The 15,580-nt window shown below is 49.5% G+C and overlaps 1 protein-coding gene across 5 annotated transcripts in view; it reads left to right on the forward strand.

Moving 5' to 3' along the window:
- Positions 1–8,324, forward strand: part of ABCC5 (ATP binding cassette subfamily C member 5) — an 87,713-nt gene extending 79,389 nt beyond the window's left edge. For all 5 annotated transcript variants that reach the window (XM_075938121.1, XM_075938122.1, XM_075938123.1 and 2 more), the window contains 4 exons: positions 2,663–2,741; positions 3,076–3,189; positions 4,885–5,049; positions 6,707–8,324. In XM_075938121.1, coding sequence (XP_075794236.1) covers positions 2,663–2,741; positions 3,076–3,189; positions 4,885–5,049; positions 6,707–6,808 — 460 coding nt within the window. In that variant the 3' untranslated portion in view covers positions 6,809–8,324. The remainder of the gene's footprint in view (positions 1–2,662; positions 2,742–3,075; positions 3,190–4,884; positions 5,050–6,706) is intronic.
- The last annotated feature ends 7,256 nt before the right edge of the window (positions 8,325–15,580 follow it).

Consider the following 15,580-nt stretch of genomic DNA (forward strand, 5'->3'; position numbering starts at 1 on the left):
AGTCCAGCCCCCTGCCCTAGGCAGGACCAATTCCAAATAAATCAACCCGGCCAGGGCTTTGTCAAGCCGAGACTTAAACACCTCTAGGGATGGAGACTCCACTACTTCCCTAGGTAACCCATTCCAGTGCTTCACCACCCTCCTAGTAAAATAGTTTTTCCTAATATCCAACCTGGATATTGCTCCTTGTTCTGCCATCTGTCACTACTGAGAACAGCCTCTCTCCATCCTCTTTGGAACCTCCCTTCAGGAAGTTGAAGGCTGCTATCAAATCCCCCCTTACTCTTCGCTTCTGCAGACTAAACAGACCCAAATCCCTCAGCCTCTCCTCATAAGTCATATGCTCCAGCCCCCTAATCATTTTGGTTGCCCTCCGCTGGACCCTCTCCAATGCGTCCACATCCTTTTTGTAGTGGGGGGCCCAGAACTGGACACAATATTCGGCTTTGGTGAGGCCGCATCTGGAGTAAAGGGGAATGATGACATCTCTGGATCTGCTGGCAATGCTCCTCTTAATGCAACCTCATATGCCATTAGCCTTCTTGGCTACAAGGGCACACTGTTGACTCATATCTAGCTTCTCATCCACTGTAACCCCCAGGTCCTTTTCTGCAGAACTGCTACTTAACCGGTTGGTCCCCAGCTTGTAACTATGCTTGGGATTCTTCCGTCCCAAGGGCAGGACTCTACACTTGTCCTTGTTGAACCTCATCAGATTTCTTGTGGCCCAATCCTCCAATTTGTCTAAGTCATTCTGTACCCTATCTCTGCCCTTAAGCGTATCTACCTCTCCCCCCAGCTTAATGTCATCCGCAAACTTGCTGAGGGTGCAATCCATCCCCTCATCCAGATCATTAATAAAGATATTGAACAAAACCGGTCCTAAAACCAAACCTTGGGGCACTCTGCTAGAAACCAACCGCCATCCTGACATCGAGCCATTGATCACTACCGGCTGGGCCCGGCCTTCTAGCCATCTTTCTATCCATCTTACCGTCCATTTATCCAATCCACAATCCCTTAACTTGCTGGCAAGAATATTGTGGGAGACCGTATCAAAAGCCTTGCTAAAGTCAAGGTATATCACATCCACTGACTTTCCCATGTCCACCGAGCCAGTTACCTCATCATAGAAGCTAATCAGATTGGTCAGGTACGACTTGCCCTTTAGGAATAGTCAGCATGGATTCACAATCACTTTCCTCTCATCCAAGTGCCTCAGTATGGATTCCTTAAGGATCCCTTCCATGATTTGTCCAGGAACCGAGGTAAGACTGACCGGCCTATAGTTCCCTGGATCATCCTTCTTCCCTTTTTTGAAGATGGGCACTACATTTGCCTTTTTCCAGTCATCCGGGATTTCTCCCGATCTCCACGACTTTTCAAAGATAATAGCCAAAGGCTCCACAATGACATTTGCCAACTCCCTCAGTACCCTCGGATGCACTACTGGTACAGCTGTGGTCGCCTCACTTCAGAAAAAATATTGGCATTGGAAACGGTTCAGAAAAGGACAACAAAAATGATTAGGGGTTGGAACGGGTCCCATATGAAGCGAGATTAAACATACTGGGACTTTTCAGCTTAGGAAAGAGGAGACTAAGGGATGGAAATGATAGAGGTCAATAAAATCATGACTGGTATGGAAAAAGTGAATAAGGAAAAGTTATTACTTGTTCCCACAACATAAAAACTAGGGGTCACCAAATTAAATTAATAGGCAGCAGGTTTAAAACTGTTTTTCTTCACACAGCGCACAGTCAGTCTATGGAACTCCTTGTCAGAGGATGTTGTGAAGACCAGGACTGTAACAGGATTCAAGAAAAAACTAGATAAATTCATACAGATTAGGTCCATCAGTGGCTATTAGCCAGGATGGGTAGGGATGGGCTCCCTAGCCTCTGTCAGAGGCTGGGAATGGGTGACAGGAGAGGGATCACTTGATGATTATCTATTCTGTTCTCTTTCTCTCTGGGGCATCTGGCATTGGCCACTGTCGGAAGACAGGATACCGGGCTAGATGGCCCTTTGTGATCCAGTATGGCTGATCTTATGTACCTTAAATTTCCCTCAGATTCTTGTTTTAGTCATTTTAACTGTTGTGTGCCAGCAGTGTCTGACTTCTGTGGTGTGAATTCTGTTGTTGCAGTGGGTGGATATAAGCTGTCCATTCTAGGGATATTAGAGTGTAGCTGAATAACCGTTAAACTGATTAGAGGATGCTTATTGGCTAATGGTATCGATTACACTGAGCTGGCTCCTGGGGAGGCTTCGCTGCAGGCTCTGATGTATAAAACTATATACAAAATCTGCAATGCGTGTAGCTGCTAAGATTTTTAGCAGATACACGGTTACCATATTAAACAACTTTTAATATCCCTAGTCTATACTGAGGAGAAAAGAACGCCACAGTTTTGATAATACTACTGTGAATTTGCACTAGAATTCTAGACATGTAGGGCTAGACTAGAACGCTCTAATGATTTCAAGAGGTAAACATTAGCTTAAAGTAAGCGAACAAGTCTCATTCATAAAGGCCTGCAACATATTCAGAAATTACATCCATGTGAATACCCAGTCTGCTGACATCTTCTCCACACTTTTGACATTCAGTGTTGAATTGGTGAAAGAGTCTTCTTACAATTTCTTCCTCATCCACTAGATCAAACTTGGATCCTTTCAACCAGTACAGCGAGGAGCAAATCTGGGATGCCTTGGAAAGGACTCACATGAAGGAGTGTGTAAGTTTTATGCACTGTGGGAGAAGAGAAGGGCATGGTTATGTTAGACACACAAAGATCTTATCTGTGCCCCCCCTAGTAGCCACTGCCCCTTTTAAAGACTTGAAGATCGATTTCGATCTCATATTCATATTAATAATACATGAGGCATTTAGGCCTTGAGTAGACACTCAAGCTATCATGCCTATTAAGTTAAACGGGTCCCAGTTCTGTGTGTGCTTTAGTGTGAGCAATTTCTTCTGGGAAATGGAGGGGCGAAAGCACTTGGACAGCCTGGTGGTGGTGCAACATCTCACTACAGTGACCTCAATCTTTCCCCTTTTTCCCCTGTCAGGTTGTTCAGCTGCCCATGAAACTGGAAGCAGAAGTGATGGAAAATGGGGAGAATTTCTCTGTGGGGGAGAGACAGCTACTGTGCATAGCCAGAGTCTTGCTGCGTCGCTGCAAGGTGAGTGTCTGAGGGAGACCTGGCTGGAGAGATCAGTCATTGCAGCATGAGAAGACTTCTCTCTGGGCCGACTTCATCCTTGTTATGATTCCTTTGCTGTCCAGGCAGCTGCACTGGCAGTTAATGTAACCCACGGAGTAGGTGGGGTTAGGAGAGTGGGGCAGGCATTCCTTGGGCAGATGGATGCATAGGCCTCCCAAGTGCTGTGTCCAGAGAGATGTTACTTATGAGTAGCAAGAGTCTTAGGCTGTTCTTGTGGCTTAGCATTAGGGCTTGGGCCTGTTGCACAAGAGCACTAAGTCCTGTCTCCCTCTCTTTGGTAGTGTTGGCCAAGATGGTTGCGGAGCTGACATTTTACATTGCTCCGTTCATCCAGAAGGTATCTAAGTGTTTTGCTTTCAGCACAAAGATCACTTTCCCTTCCACTGAAATGTAACCCCCAGGGGTAGAACACAGGGCCAGTCCACGCTGCCCTAATTATAAAGGCTTTTGTTTCTTTCGGAGGGCCACTGAATAATAACTTCAGTGAAGAAAGGATTTTAGGTAGCTCAGAACAGATGGACCCAAGTGGAATCTGACCAGGACTCAGGGTTAAGCTGCCTTTTTTCTTTTTAACTGCCATCGAGTTTTTACCTCCTCTGTGTTTGTATGTTGTCAAAAAAGGGCACTTCCATCAGTACAGCGAACCTCCCTCCCGCTTCCACACCACAACTTGGGCCATCAGAGTTAGTGCAAGCTGGGCAGGACCTTTGGTCTCCTCTAAGATCCCAACACCTCCATCTTCAGTGCCCTGGGTCTGTCTTGTAGTGCATTAAATACCATGTCCCCCCTAGCTTAGCCGATGAGATTTGGTGAGCTGCCATTCCTGTAGTGTGGTTGTCTGTCTGGATCTGAACAGGGAAGAGGGAGTCTGTTTAATATTGACCCTCTCTGGGCTATTAAGGCACAAAATTGACTAATTCCAGGTGGGGATGGAACCTAGAGAGGAGGTATCCTCAGAAGTCTATACAAGGGGAATTGTATCTGTTTGGAAACGGGGAAGCAGAGACTAAATGGAACAATAAATCCTATCTGAGTTACCTTCTCTGTGGTAATGGGCTTCAGCTAAGCAGGGCGGGATGTGGGAAAAGGTAAGGAATCTCTTCCTTTCTCAGGCTGGTTGCCTGACACAAGCTAGTGAGACCTGTTGTCAAGTCGGCACCAGCATTAATGCTCTTCAAGGAGTGAGCAGTTGTACAGAACAGTGGTTTAAGTCAGAGGTAGCTGATGAGGAATGCAAACAGCCTAGCTTCTGCTCATCCTGTTCTCTCTCCAACAGCTCTTCCCCGAGAGACCTAGAGGGGCTTGTTCCGTCAGGAATAGTTCAACGCTTAACGTTCACATCTGAGATTCAGATGCTGAATACAGAACCGAATGGGACTGTTGTTTGGCCCTGAGCCACAGCCCCTTCTGTTACAGGGCCGTGGGACATGCAGTCAAAAAATGCTCCCAGCAGATAAGGCCCAGGGAGTGACTGTGCCCAAGGCCATACACAAGATGCTTTCCTCAAGCGCAAGTGGCAATGTTCGGCTTATCAGTCATCCTTGTTGTCATGGCAGTCAGCAGGTGTATTTTCAGCCCAGGCTGTGAGTGCCCCTGTACTGGGGGAAGTGGGTACATTGTAACCTAACAGCCTGCTTTATGTGCCGCTTGCAGATTTTGATACTGGATGAAGCAACAGCTGCTATGGACACAGAGACAGATATACTAATTCAGGAGACTATCGGGAAGGCTTTTGCAGACTGCACTATGGTGACAATTGCTCACCGTCTGCACACTGTGCTGGGCTCCGATCGGATCATGGTGCTAACACAAGGACAGGTAACTAGTAGCACTTGGCCTTTGTTGGTTACTTTGGCAGCGTGCTGGTGCTGCTTGCATAGCCAGCTGCGCTTGTGCCTCCCCAGTGTGGAAAGCCGTGGTATTGGTAGCTGTGTGTTTTTACCCCTCTGGCTCTAGCCCGTGGACTTGGGATAAGGGACTGCGCCATCAAGCCCAGATTTTCCTTCTCCCATGTCTCTTTTAAAAACACCCAGCCCATCTAGAAGCAGGTATGAGGGAGCAATCTCCACAACGCCACAGGCCAGTTAATTCCAACGTGTCTGCGAGCAGCCTGTATCTCCATTAGGGTGCAGTGCTGTTTGCCCTAGTGCTGTTGTGCAGCCCTACAGTAACAGCTGGCTGGGCGAGAGACTTCAGATTTTCACGTGGGTGCTCTGTACAGTCAACTCAACACATGAAAAATATTGTGAAGTCCTAGATGTCAGCAAAGGAAAGAGTCATTGGGTCCCATCAAGTCTGCCTCTTGGAGCCAGTGCAGGGTTGCTTGCTATTGTACATTCCTAGTGTTTTGTCCAGTCTCATTTGAAATGTTCCAAGTGTCAAGACGTACCCCTGCCCTTCCCCTCCCCCCAGAGACTATTCCACATCTGGATCACTGGGGTGGGGGGTCTGACTGGGATTCCAGCCAATGGGAGCAGCGGGGAAAGCCGTCAGATAAGTGGTTTCCTCAGGTAGGAGGGAGGGGGAGTGGCAGCGTGCTTCCTCCCCTCACAAGCTGGATCTGACTGCGAGGCTCAGGGCTCTCCCTCACCCCCACAGTAGGAAGCCAACTGCATGGGGGGAGGGGACATGTGAGGCTGGAGCACCAGCGAGGGCTCCCCACTGCAGGGAGATGGGGGGCAAGCCCCGAGCCCGGGGCCCACCTGCAGGACTGTTACAGACCACTAGTGGTCTGCGGTTCACACTTTGAGAACCATGCCAATTATCACTGTCCTGTTTCTGGGGGGTGTCAAAATTTGCTCTTGCACGCTGGGCTGGCAGGGAGGTAGGAGCACGAATTCTCATTAAAAGCCTGGCTGGCCCATGGAGCAGCTGCCACATCCAGACTTTTAAGGCGAATGTGGTAAAGGGACCAAGAGGCATCCGTGCCATCTGGGTAATCACTTGCTCTTCTTGTTGCCTTCCTCCACTGCCCAGTGCCCTTCATGCCTCCCTCTTTGTCCTGCGCCCTCTCCTTTGTGGCGGAACAGTGCCCTTTAGGCAAGGACGCTTCCTGGGGAACTGGGTGCTTGGGGAAAAAATTGAAACTTGATGATGGTAAGAAAATGCCAGAGGGAAGGGAAAAGAGGTTTCAGTCCTCACAGAACACAATCAAAAGTCTCAAAGTGGGCGCCATTAGCAGGCTAAAGCCAGATCTGCAAGAGGAGGCCCGGATAAAGAGCCAAGCAGGTGGCTGTCATCCGTTTCAGCCTTTCTAGCAGGTGGGAATCCATGGAATCGTGCCGTCCGTCTGTGTGGCCTCTGCAGGCGATGTGGGCGGGCAGTCCGATTGGGGCTTGGAATATAACTGCCCTGGGCTCGGTCCCTTGCTTCGAGTCCCCTGGTTCCTCACTGTGGTGTGGGCATTCCCTCTGCTCTGGTAACCTGCTTCATGCTGAATGTCATTAATGCCAACTCCCCACCTTGTTTGTTATAGGTAGTGGAATTCGACACTCCGTCTGCCCTTCTGGCCAATGAGAACTCGCGCTTCTATGCCATGTTCGCTGCTGCAGATAACAAGGTTGCTGTCAAGGGCTAAAATTCAGGATCAAGTCACTTTAATTTGGAGGGTTCCACTCCCTGCCTGTGGCAGGCCAACTCCTCCGCCTCTTCCTCATTCTCAAAGCAGATTATTGCCTTTCCATCTTTTTAATTTTTAGCACAATGTGTCAAGCTGGAGACTTTTTAAACCCCTGTAAGAATTCTTCCTGTTTTTATTGTATTTATTCCATATTCATATTACTAAATTTTTTTTGTTACTAAATGCACTCTACAAGTGGCTCAGGGAGCCATAGTTATAAATGTATCAGAGGCCTATAATGAAGCTTTATACATGTAGCTATATCTATACATAATTCTGTACATAGCCTATATTTACAGTGGAAATGTAAGCTGTTTATTTTATATTAAAATGAGCACTGTATTAATAACAGTGCATATTCTTTTCTATCATTTTTGTACAGTTTACGGTACTAGAGAGCTGGCTTTGTTATCAGACTGTATCAGACGCCATTTTGTCTCTTACGGTTGGTCTTTTCGTAGTGCCGGATTTTCTGCGTGTCTGAATGGAAGTGAAGCTTTGCAGTAATGTCCTTCAGCGTCCCATCATTGTCGTCCTGCACAGGGGGGAAGGACTTTGTGGTGTAACTCTAGTGCATCGTAGCTGTTGTCAAAGCTGTTTGGAGCATCACTAATGTTCACGGTGGCAGCTGCTGCTGCTTCTCATGATGCTTTCCCAGGGTAGCTTTTTACAGGCTCCTGAGTGGTTTGAGGAGAAGACCGCTCTGGGTCACATGAATGTTGCATGGTCACTCATGTCCTGGTGCAATCGTGGGAATGCAGCAGCTCTTTCTTGTGCAGCGTCCTGGTTCAATAATGGGAATGCAGCTCTTTCCCTACTGTCCGAATGGAGTTTGGGGTCCGTTTCTATTACAGTAACCAAACTCTGCCTGCTTTGCTGATCTAACTCGTGACTAGAATCTAAATGTTCATAGAACAACCTACAGTAAAACAATTGCTCTTTGACCTTCAAATCCAAACCCCAGGTTGCTGGCAGTAAAGTCGTTTCTGTCCCATGCTGCTCCAGCTGAATCCTTTATCTTGAAGCTGCTAATGCTCCTTACAGGTTTAGATTGGTTCTTAATGGAATACATAACACTCTTCGTGCTGCTCACTTACACTATGCTTAAAATACATCAGCATTTCCTGTTTCAGTCCTACACACTTATTAACTTAACCCCCAAAGTCTTCTGCAACTTTGAACAGGTTCCTGCTGATCAGGGTGTGACACTGGAAGGAAGTTATTTTCTTACTGTAAAGAGACCTACCTCAGGTTGCTGAGTCCTGTGTGGTACGTTACCATGATTACTGTACACCATCCCTGTTCCAGGGGCCCAGGTGGGCATGGCTACTCCAGTTATAGCTGTGACTTATCGAATGGTCAGCATTGCATGTCTTTGTCAACTTGGACATTTTGTAGCCTTAGCATGTTTGCAAAATGTCTTGTCGAGGCAAAAATCCGAAAAAGTGAATAAAACTATTTTGGGTTTTGTACACTTGTTGCGTGAAGCCATTTTTTTTGGAGGGGGGAGAGGGGGCATGTAAGTCATTGCTGAACAGCCGGGCCTTTGTGGGCATTGGTGGAAGCCCCGCTGCTGAATTGCTCTCTGTTTGGTTCATCAACAGAACTCTCATCTGCAGCTGACTTTCCCTTTAGGATGGATCAGTTTCTAGAAGAGTACAGTGGTTTATTTCCACGTTGCCTGATACGGGGCAATGTAAGCTACCAATGTAAGCGCTGAGGAGGACAGGGAGCAGAGCAGACCTCAGTATGGCATTATATTTTATCCTGTAGTAGGAGTGAAGCCTGAGAGAGGACTGTAGAGCGTACTTAACCACCCTACTTGCCTAGACTGCATCCTGCTTATGCCCAGGTCTCCTCAAACACCCATTCTCTGTCTGCACCACCCCTTGTATTTCCGGGAGTGTGTTCCATACAGAGTTGCCAGACCTAGGCCTGAGTATAATAGCGAAGAACTTGGGGCTCGTAGCCCAGCCATTGCTATTGCAGGGAAACCACAAAAGTAGCAACATTATCTGGCAGTCAGCCTGCAGATGAGCAGCACATAAAGCATCATTCACGCCTCCTATTGCAGTACTTGCCACAAGCAATAACCTGAACAAAGCGTATTCAGGCTGGGGGACCAGGGACAGTGTTCGCTCCTGCAGTGCTCTCTATCAGAGCACTTCACTGGCCTTTGTTGCTCTCTGTGATGGATCTGCTGCCTTGAGGACAAAGGTGAGCAGTAGGTTTCCCGCCAAAGAATGGGCACTTTCAGTTAAGGGCATGAGCAGCTCTTTCAACAAGAACTGCGGGAGAAGTGGATTCAGCGTGGTGGGGAGCGGGGGAGAGCTAGGAGGCACAAGGAAGTGGCTCGGGTAAGAGAGGTAGCGTATGAGTCGTGGGGAGCAGCCATATCAGACCAGAGAAACAGGATGTAAGGACTTAGATCAGGGCTACTCAACTTTGGAAGCCCTGGGGGGCCATAATGATACTCCTGGCACATGCAGAGGGCTGCAACTTAAGTGTGGTTGCATATACACGCAAATCTATATGCAAAAAGCTTTCACACTGACAGGCATGAATACAAAGATTAAGTCTTAAGCTGCAGGGCTGGACCCAAACGTGGCCAGTGTGAGCCACTCAGCACCCCTCACGCTCTGCCTACAAGGCTAAACAGCCAGCACTTCCCACAATGCCCTGGTGCTCCTGGCACCTCTTCCCTAAGGACTAGAAATGCCGACACCCTGTACCTGTCTGTTCCAGCCAGCCTGTCCGCTTGCATCTTTCAGTGCTCACCCTTCCTGGGAGATGCCTTGCCGTTGTGGAGCATGTTCAAAGGATCCCAGCTGCATGTTGAGCCCTGCATAAACCCAAATAGCACTATGGGCCGCAAACAAACGGGCTGAAGGCCGCATGTTGAGTAGCCCTGACTTAGACCATGGCAAATGGAGGAAGATGAGAAACCGGTGTGGAGAGAGAATGTGGTGGTCGAGTGACAAGATAAAGACTGGAACTGGATAAGGTAGACTGCTCCATTCTGCCATAAAAAGCCCTGCTTTCTCCCTCCCCAGTCAGGCATTGGAAAATACAGAATCCATAAATGGCCAGTACCAAACTGGGAGGGGTTGGAAGGACTTTGGAGGATAGTGTTAGAATTCAAAATGGCCTTGACACACTGGAGAACTGAGTTGAAATAAATAGGATGAAATTTACTCAGGATCGCTTTCCAGGTGGTGATGACGTTGGCAAGACGGGTATCAGAAATGAAGGCCCTGTTGTTGGAGCTGCCCTTTATGGTCTTTCACAAAGTCAAGGTTCAGCTGCATGTCCCAACCCAGCATTTTTGCCCAAGGTGGAGTCCTCTTTTCACATACAGCGGGGCTGACGACCACCGTGGGCTCTGGGACAAGGTGGGGAGAGCTGGCTCCTCACCAAGGAAGGGGTGGGGCCGAGACAGTCAGCCCTCTGCGCTGCTCAGACCACAGCCAGAACCCCTCAGAGCCATGTGGAGTGGTGATCTGGCCACCACCATTGCTGACATAATGGTGGCATCAGTCAGAAGCTCAGGGCACCTTTGAGTCTTCGGGCTCCAAGGCAATTATCCTTTCTGCCCCTTTCCACCTGCAGCAATGGGTCTATTCACATGAACCAGGACCTATTCCTGCCTGTGTTCTGTGCCTCGCCACACAATGCAGCAGAGAGGCAGTTACATGCCCCGGGTAGCAGGAGAACTCTGGTGTTCTACTTGGACCGTTCCAAGTTCTTCTGCACAGTCCACGCAGCTCTTTGTCACCATGGCAGAAAAGGATGAAGGGGTTTCCGGCGTTGTCATCCCAGAGAATCTCCAACTAGATCACCATACGGACCTGCTATGAATCGGCAAAAGTCCCATTGCCGCCCACTGTTAGAGCCCATTTGATGGGCATCCTTGGCAGTCTTCCTGGCCCACGGTGCTGATCCAGGACATCTGTAGGGCCGTGATGTGGTCTTTGGTTCACATGTTTATGGCTCGCTACGTCATCCCTCAGCAGGCCAGAGACAACTGGGTTCAGAAGAGCCGTGTTACAATCTAGGCAGCTGTGAATTCCTATCCACCTCCAAGGGTGCTTCTTGGAGTCGCCGAATGTGCAATAGTCATCAGCAATCACTTGAAGATAAGACCGTTGCCTGTTCATAACTGGTGTTCTTCAAGACGGGCTACTCATCTCCATTCCAGGACCTGCCCTCCTTCCCCATGTTGCAATTTCTGCTAAGAAGGAACTGAGGGTGGGCAGCACCCCTTATACCACAACATGGAGGCACCATTCTGGGGACACCAGAGCTGCTCCCTCAAGGCAAAAAGTCTCTGCTGAGGGAAAAATTTCCAGCAGCGGCGCAGGAGGAGAGCACATGTACCTAATGTGGATTGGACATGAGCAACTGTTCTCTACTGCACCCAAACCGTAACAAAACATTTAGTAACATTTGATCAAGCTTCTAACAGACTCAATCCCGTGGTGCCTAGACCCATATTAGTCTGTTCCGGAATGGTCAGGTAAGTGTTAGCAGTGAACACCCACCCACACATTCTGTGTTCTTAATCCCTTGGGGTTTGGAAGTTGGGAGGCTAGAGCCGGTGATGTCACTGCAACAAAACTCTATCTCCTATTTAACTTCAAGGAAACCGTGGTGATGGAGTGGCTAGGAACAGAGCTATGGGCATCAGCCATTTTACTGTATATTGGCAAGACAGGCTGCCTCTGAATTTGCTGCTGGATGATTTGGGGCGAGGAGATCAGTCTCCAGGGACCTCTGTAACAATTCCAAGCGGGCTGTGGGTTGGTGGGTGTCTATGAAGCTGTATACAGGGGCAATCCAGCCTCCTTCAGAGAGCTCAGTCAGTGCTGCTCCGTGCGCCACTCTTGAGTAGGCTCCCGCGGAAGCTAGTGCCAGCCCTACGCATCCACAACCAGAGAAAGTACCCGAGGTGGAACACTGCACCGATTCTCAGTCCTCGGCCCTGGTGCTACCACGCCAGTCTCCCACTCTGCCTGCCATTGCTGCTGCGCCCATGGGGTTTGACTGGAGAGCTGTCATTCTACACACACAGCTAGAGCAGAAGGAATGCTGGTAGGGACAGGGGAGCCAGGCCTGGGCGTAGGGTGTTTGAACTACAAGCGTTGGGAACAGTAGTTGGAAGTAGGCAGGTACGAACAGTTGGTCAGCAAGTAGCAGTTTAAAGTGGGACCAGCTGGTCTGCATGACTTGGGAGTGATGGCGTCAGCTGGGTCACAGAAGAATAAGGGCTTGTCTACACTTGAAAGGCTAGAGCTCTGCTCAGGGTGAAAGTAACTTACTTTTCTTACAGGTATTGTCCTATCGTAACCTTCTCTGGGGGGGCTTGGGGCAGGGGCAAAGCTGTGAGGAGACTTGTGGGTGGGGGCTGGGTGTATGTTAGGGAGGTGCAGGAGGCAAGGCAGGGGGTTGAGGTGTGTGGGAGGGAGGTGTAGGAGTCAGGTGTGATGTACCAGTGGTCGGAAGTCAAATCAGGGCCAATTGCTTAGAATCAAGGCTACTTACAGCCAACCCCAGGGGTCCTTCTCTCTAAGGTACCCAACCAATCACCAAGTGCAGTTCAGCTGCTGCTCTGACCAGCGTTTAGTCACGCAAACAATCACCTTGGATACTCCGTTGTTACCTGTACCACAGCCAGCACCGCACCTTACACAGATGAGACGTTATAAAAACCAATCTCACCAACTCGGAACAAAAGACAGGACGATGTAGCACTTGAAAGACTAACAAGATGGTTTATTAGGTGATGAGCTTTCTTGTCCTGTCTTTTGTTTCACTCCACCAGACTAACAGGGCTGCATCTCTATCACTACAACTCGGAACAGGTTCTCACAGTTCCAAAGGACCAGCCACAGTCCCAGGTCAATTTATACCTCAGCTCTTACCCAAAAGAGCCTGCTGTGCCAATCCTTTAGAGTCTAAAGGTTTATTAACAAAAAGAAAGAAAAGGCTGAGAGTACAATTGTTAAAAGAAATCACATTACATACATACATCTCCCAGTTCTTGATACAGCCTCTTAGCAGAGATATAATAGATTGGTATCTTAAAAGTCTCTGGAGTACCTCCTATGTTAGGATGGGTCAAACATTCCTTCGTGGCCCTCTGTTCATAACAAGGATGCTTCTGAAGTCAACAGCAGGAGACAAATGGAGAAATCTTTTATAATCTTGCCCGGGTGGAGGGGATTCCATTGTTCTTGCTGTGTGAAGGTACCTTCCAAAATGGAGTTTGTCCCATGAGCAAGACACCTGACCGTGTCCTTTTCCGGCAAACAGTCATGGCGTACCTGGTGGTCTGCAAGTTTGCAGCAGACTTCATTAGGCAACATTTAAGGACCAGTGTCCATACAGCATGGCTATTCACTGAGTAGCCACCCCTCACAATAGATGGGCGACACCTGCCACTGTCTCCCAGCCACGCACATTGAATCTACAAGTACAGAGCCAATACTATCACATATAAAAATCATATAGGTTTATGAGTAACATACACAGAACCAGCAAAGCCTGAGCTTTCAGTAGATACCTCCCGTGGCCCACTTTGCACAGATGTGGGTGCAACAATGATCTGCATATTCCAACTAAAATCCAATAATGCCACATCAGGGCAGGGCAGGGAAGGCTGTATGTGTGGGGGGAAGTTCAGGACAGGGAACACTGGCTGTGGGGAGACTCAGGGCAGGGAAGGCTGTGGGAGGGGAGGAGCAGGGCAGGCTGTGTGTGTTGTGTGTTTGGGGAGGGGAGGATCAGGGCAGGGAAGGCTGTGTGTGTGTGTGTTTGGGGGGGAGGATCAGGGCAGGGAAGGCTGTGTGTGTGTGTGTTTGGGGGGGGAGGATCAGGGCAGGGAAGGCTGTGTGTGTGTGGGGGGGGGAGGATCAGAACAGGGAAGGCTGTATGTGTGTGTGGGGGGGGATCAGGGCAGGAGGCTGGGTGTGTGTGAGGGAGGTGCAGGAGTCAGGGCTGGAGGGTAGGAATGTATGTGGGGAAGGGATGTTAATGTGTATCTGTGAGCACAATTAACCAATAAGCCTAATTGGTTAACCCTCAGTTACATGCACCACCCCCACCGTTGCCTCTGTATCAGAGGCAGCGGAGCAGGGGCAGTCGGGAGTGGGGGTACGTGGGGAGCTGGCTCCTGTGGAACTGCCTGGCCCCCCCACACTGCTGCCTCCGAGAGATGCGGTGGGGGAGAGCCCATGCTCGCGGGGAGCCATCTTAAAAGCTGGCTCCCTGCATGCACCGGCAGCCGTGGAACCACCCCTGCGTATAAACTGCAACTGTTACATTCCGCTGTTATATATTTACACAAAACATGTTAACACCCTGTGGGAGGGAAGGGGTGTGGGAGTATGTGTGAGGAGGCTCAGGGCAGGAGAATAGGTGTGTGTGGGGGAGATGCAGGAGTCAGGGCAGGGGACTGGGGGGGGGGCTAGGGCAGGACACTGGGGTGTGTGTGTTGGGGGGGGAGGGAAGGGGCTGGTGGCTGTCCCACTGCTCCTGTTCACTGCTATAAGGAAGCTGGGGGGGGAGTGGGGGAGGCACTTCTACCGCTCCTTCCCCCTGGCTTCTTCCCGTGGGCTGCAGGCACCAATGTGTGCCAGGGACTGCACATGCGCTGCCTGGCGGGAGGGGGCAGCAGGACAGGTGCAGACGCATCAGAAGCCCAGTTAGGAGCATGCCTGCAGGGCATGGGAGGAGGCAGGCCGCCAGAGCGCACCACAAGCTGTGCCACGCACCTCCACCTGCAGTGGAGTGCCCTAGCCCACTGCCTTATTGGCACCTAAGGCTGTGCGGCTGTTGTCTTCTTACACCAGGGAGAGGGGATCTCCCAGCAGTCCCATCTGCACAAAATGCAGGACAATGTAGCACTTTAAAGACTAACAAGATGGTTTATTAGATGATGAGCTTTCGTGGGCCAGACCCACTTCCTCAGATCAAAGTGGGTCTGGCCCATGAAAGCTCATCATCTAATAAACCATCTTGTTAGTCTTTAAAGTGCTACATTGTCCTGTATTTTGCTTCAGCTACCCCAGACTAACACGGCTACATCTCTATCACCATCTGCACAGGATGATAATACACCACCCAAAGAGGCGGGACCTAGGTCTACAGAAGAATTCTTCCATCAGCCTAACATGCCTACACTGGGGGTTAGGTCGGGATAGATACATCGCTCAGGGCTGTGGATTTTTCACATCCCTGAGTGACACAGCTAGGCCAACCTACATTTTTAGTGCAGATCCGGGCTAAGAGTTTGAATTTTCTGTGTGGCATGAGGCTGAGGTAGATAATTGGGGAGGGAGAGCTAGGACATTGGGAGCTGAGCCATCAGTCGTTGGGGTAGCTGGGATGGAGAAATGGCTGGTAAGAAAAGGGGCAATTGGAAACGGGGGTGACAGCTGGGAGCCACAGATGGGGTTAGGACTGTCTGAGTTGGGGCAGCGGGGATGGTGACAGTTGGGCTATGTCTACACTTGCGGCTTCTTGCGCAAGTAATATGCAAATGAGGCTAAGCGTGGAATATCGCCGAGCCTCATTTGCATACCTAATGAGCCACCATTTTTTTCAGAAGAGGCTCTTGCACAAGAAGGAATGTCTACACTGCCCCTTCTGGAGCAAGAAAAACCCTCTTGCGCAATGCCGTTCTTCCTGAAAAGTAATAGGTGTAACGGCATTGCGCAAGAGGGTTTTTCT

This window comes from Pelodiscus sinensis, chromosome 10 (genome assembly GCF_049634645.1).
Source record: "Pelodiscus sinensis isolate JC-2024 chromosome 10, ASM4963464v1, whole genome shotgun sequence".
In the NCBI taxonomy this organism is placed as follows: Eukaryota; Metazoa; Chordata; order Testudines; family Trionychidae; genus Pelodiscus; species Pelodiscus sinensis.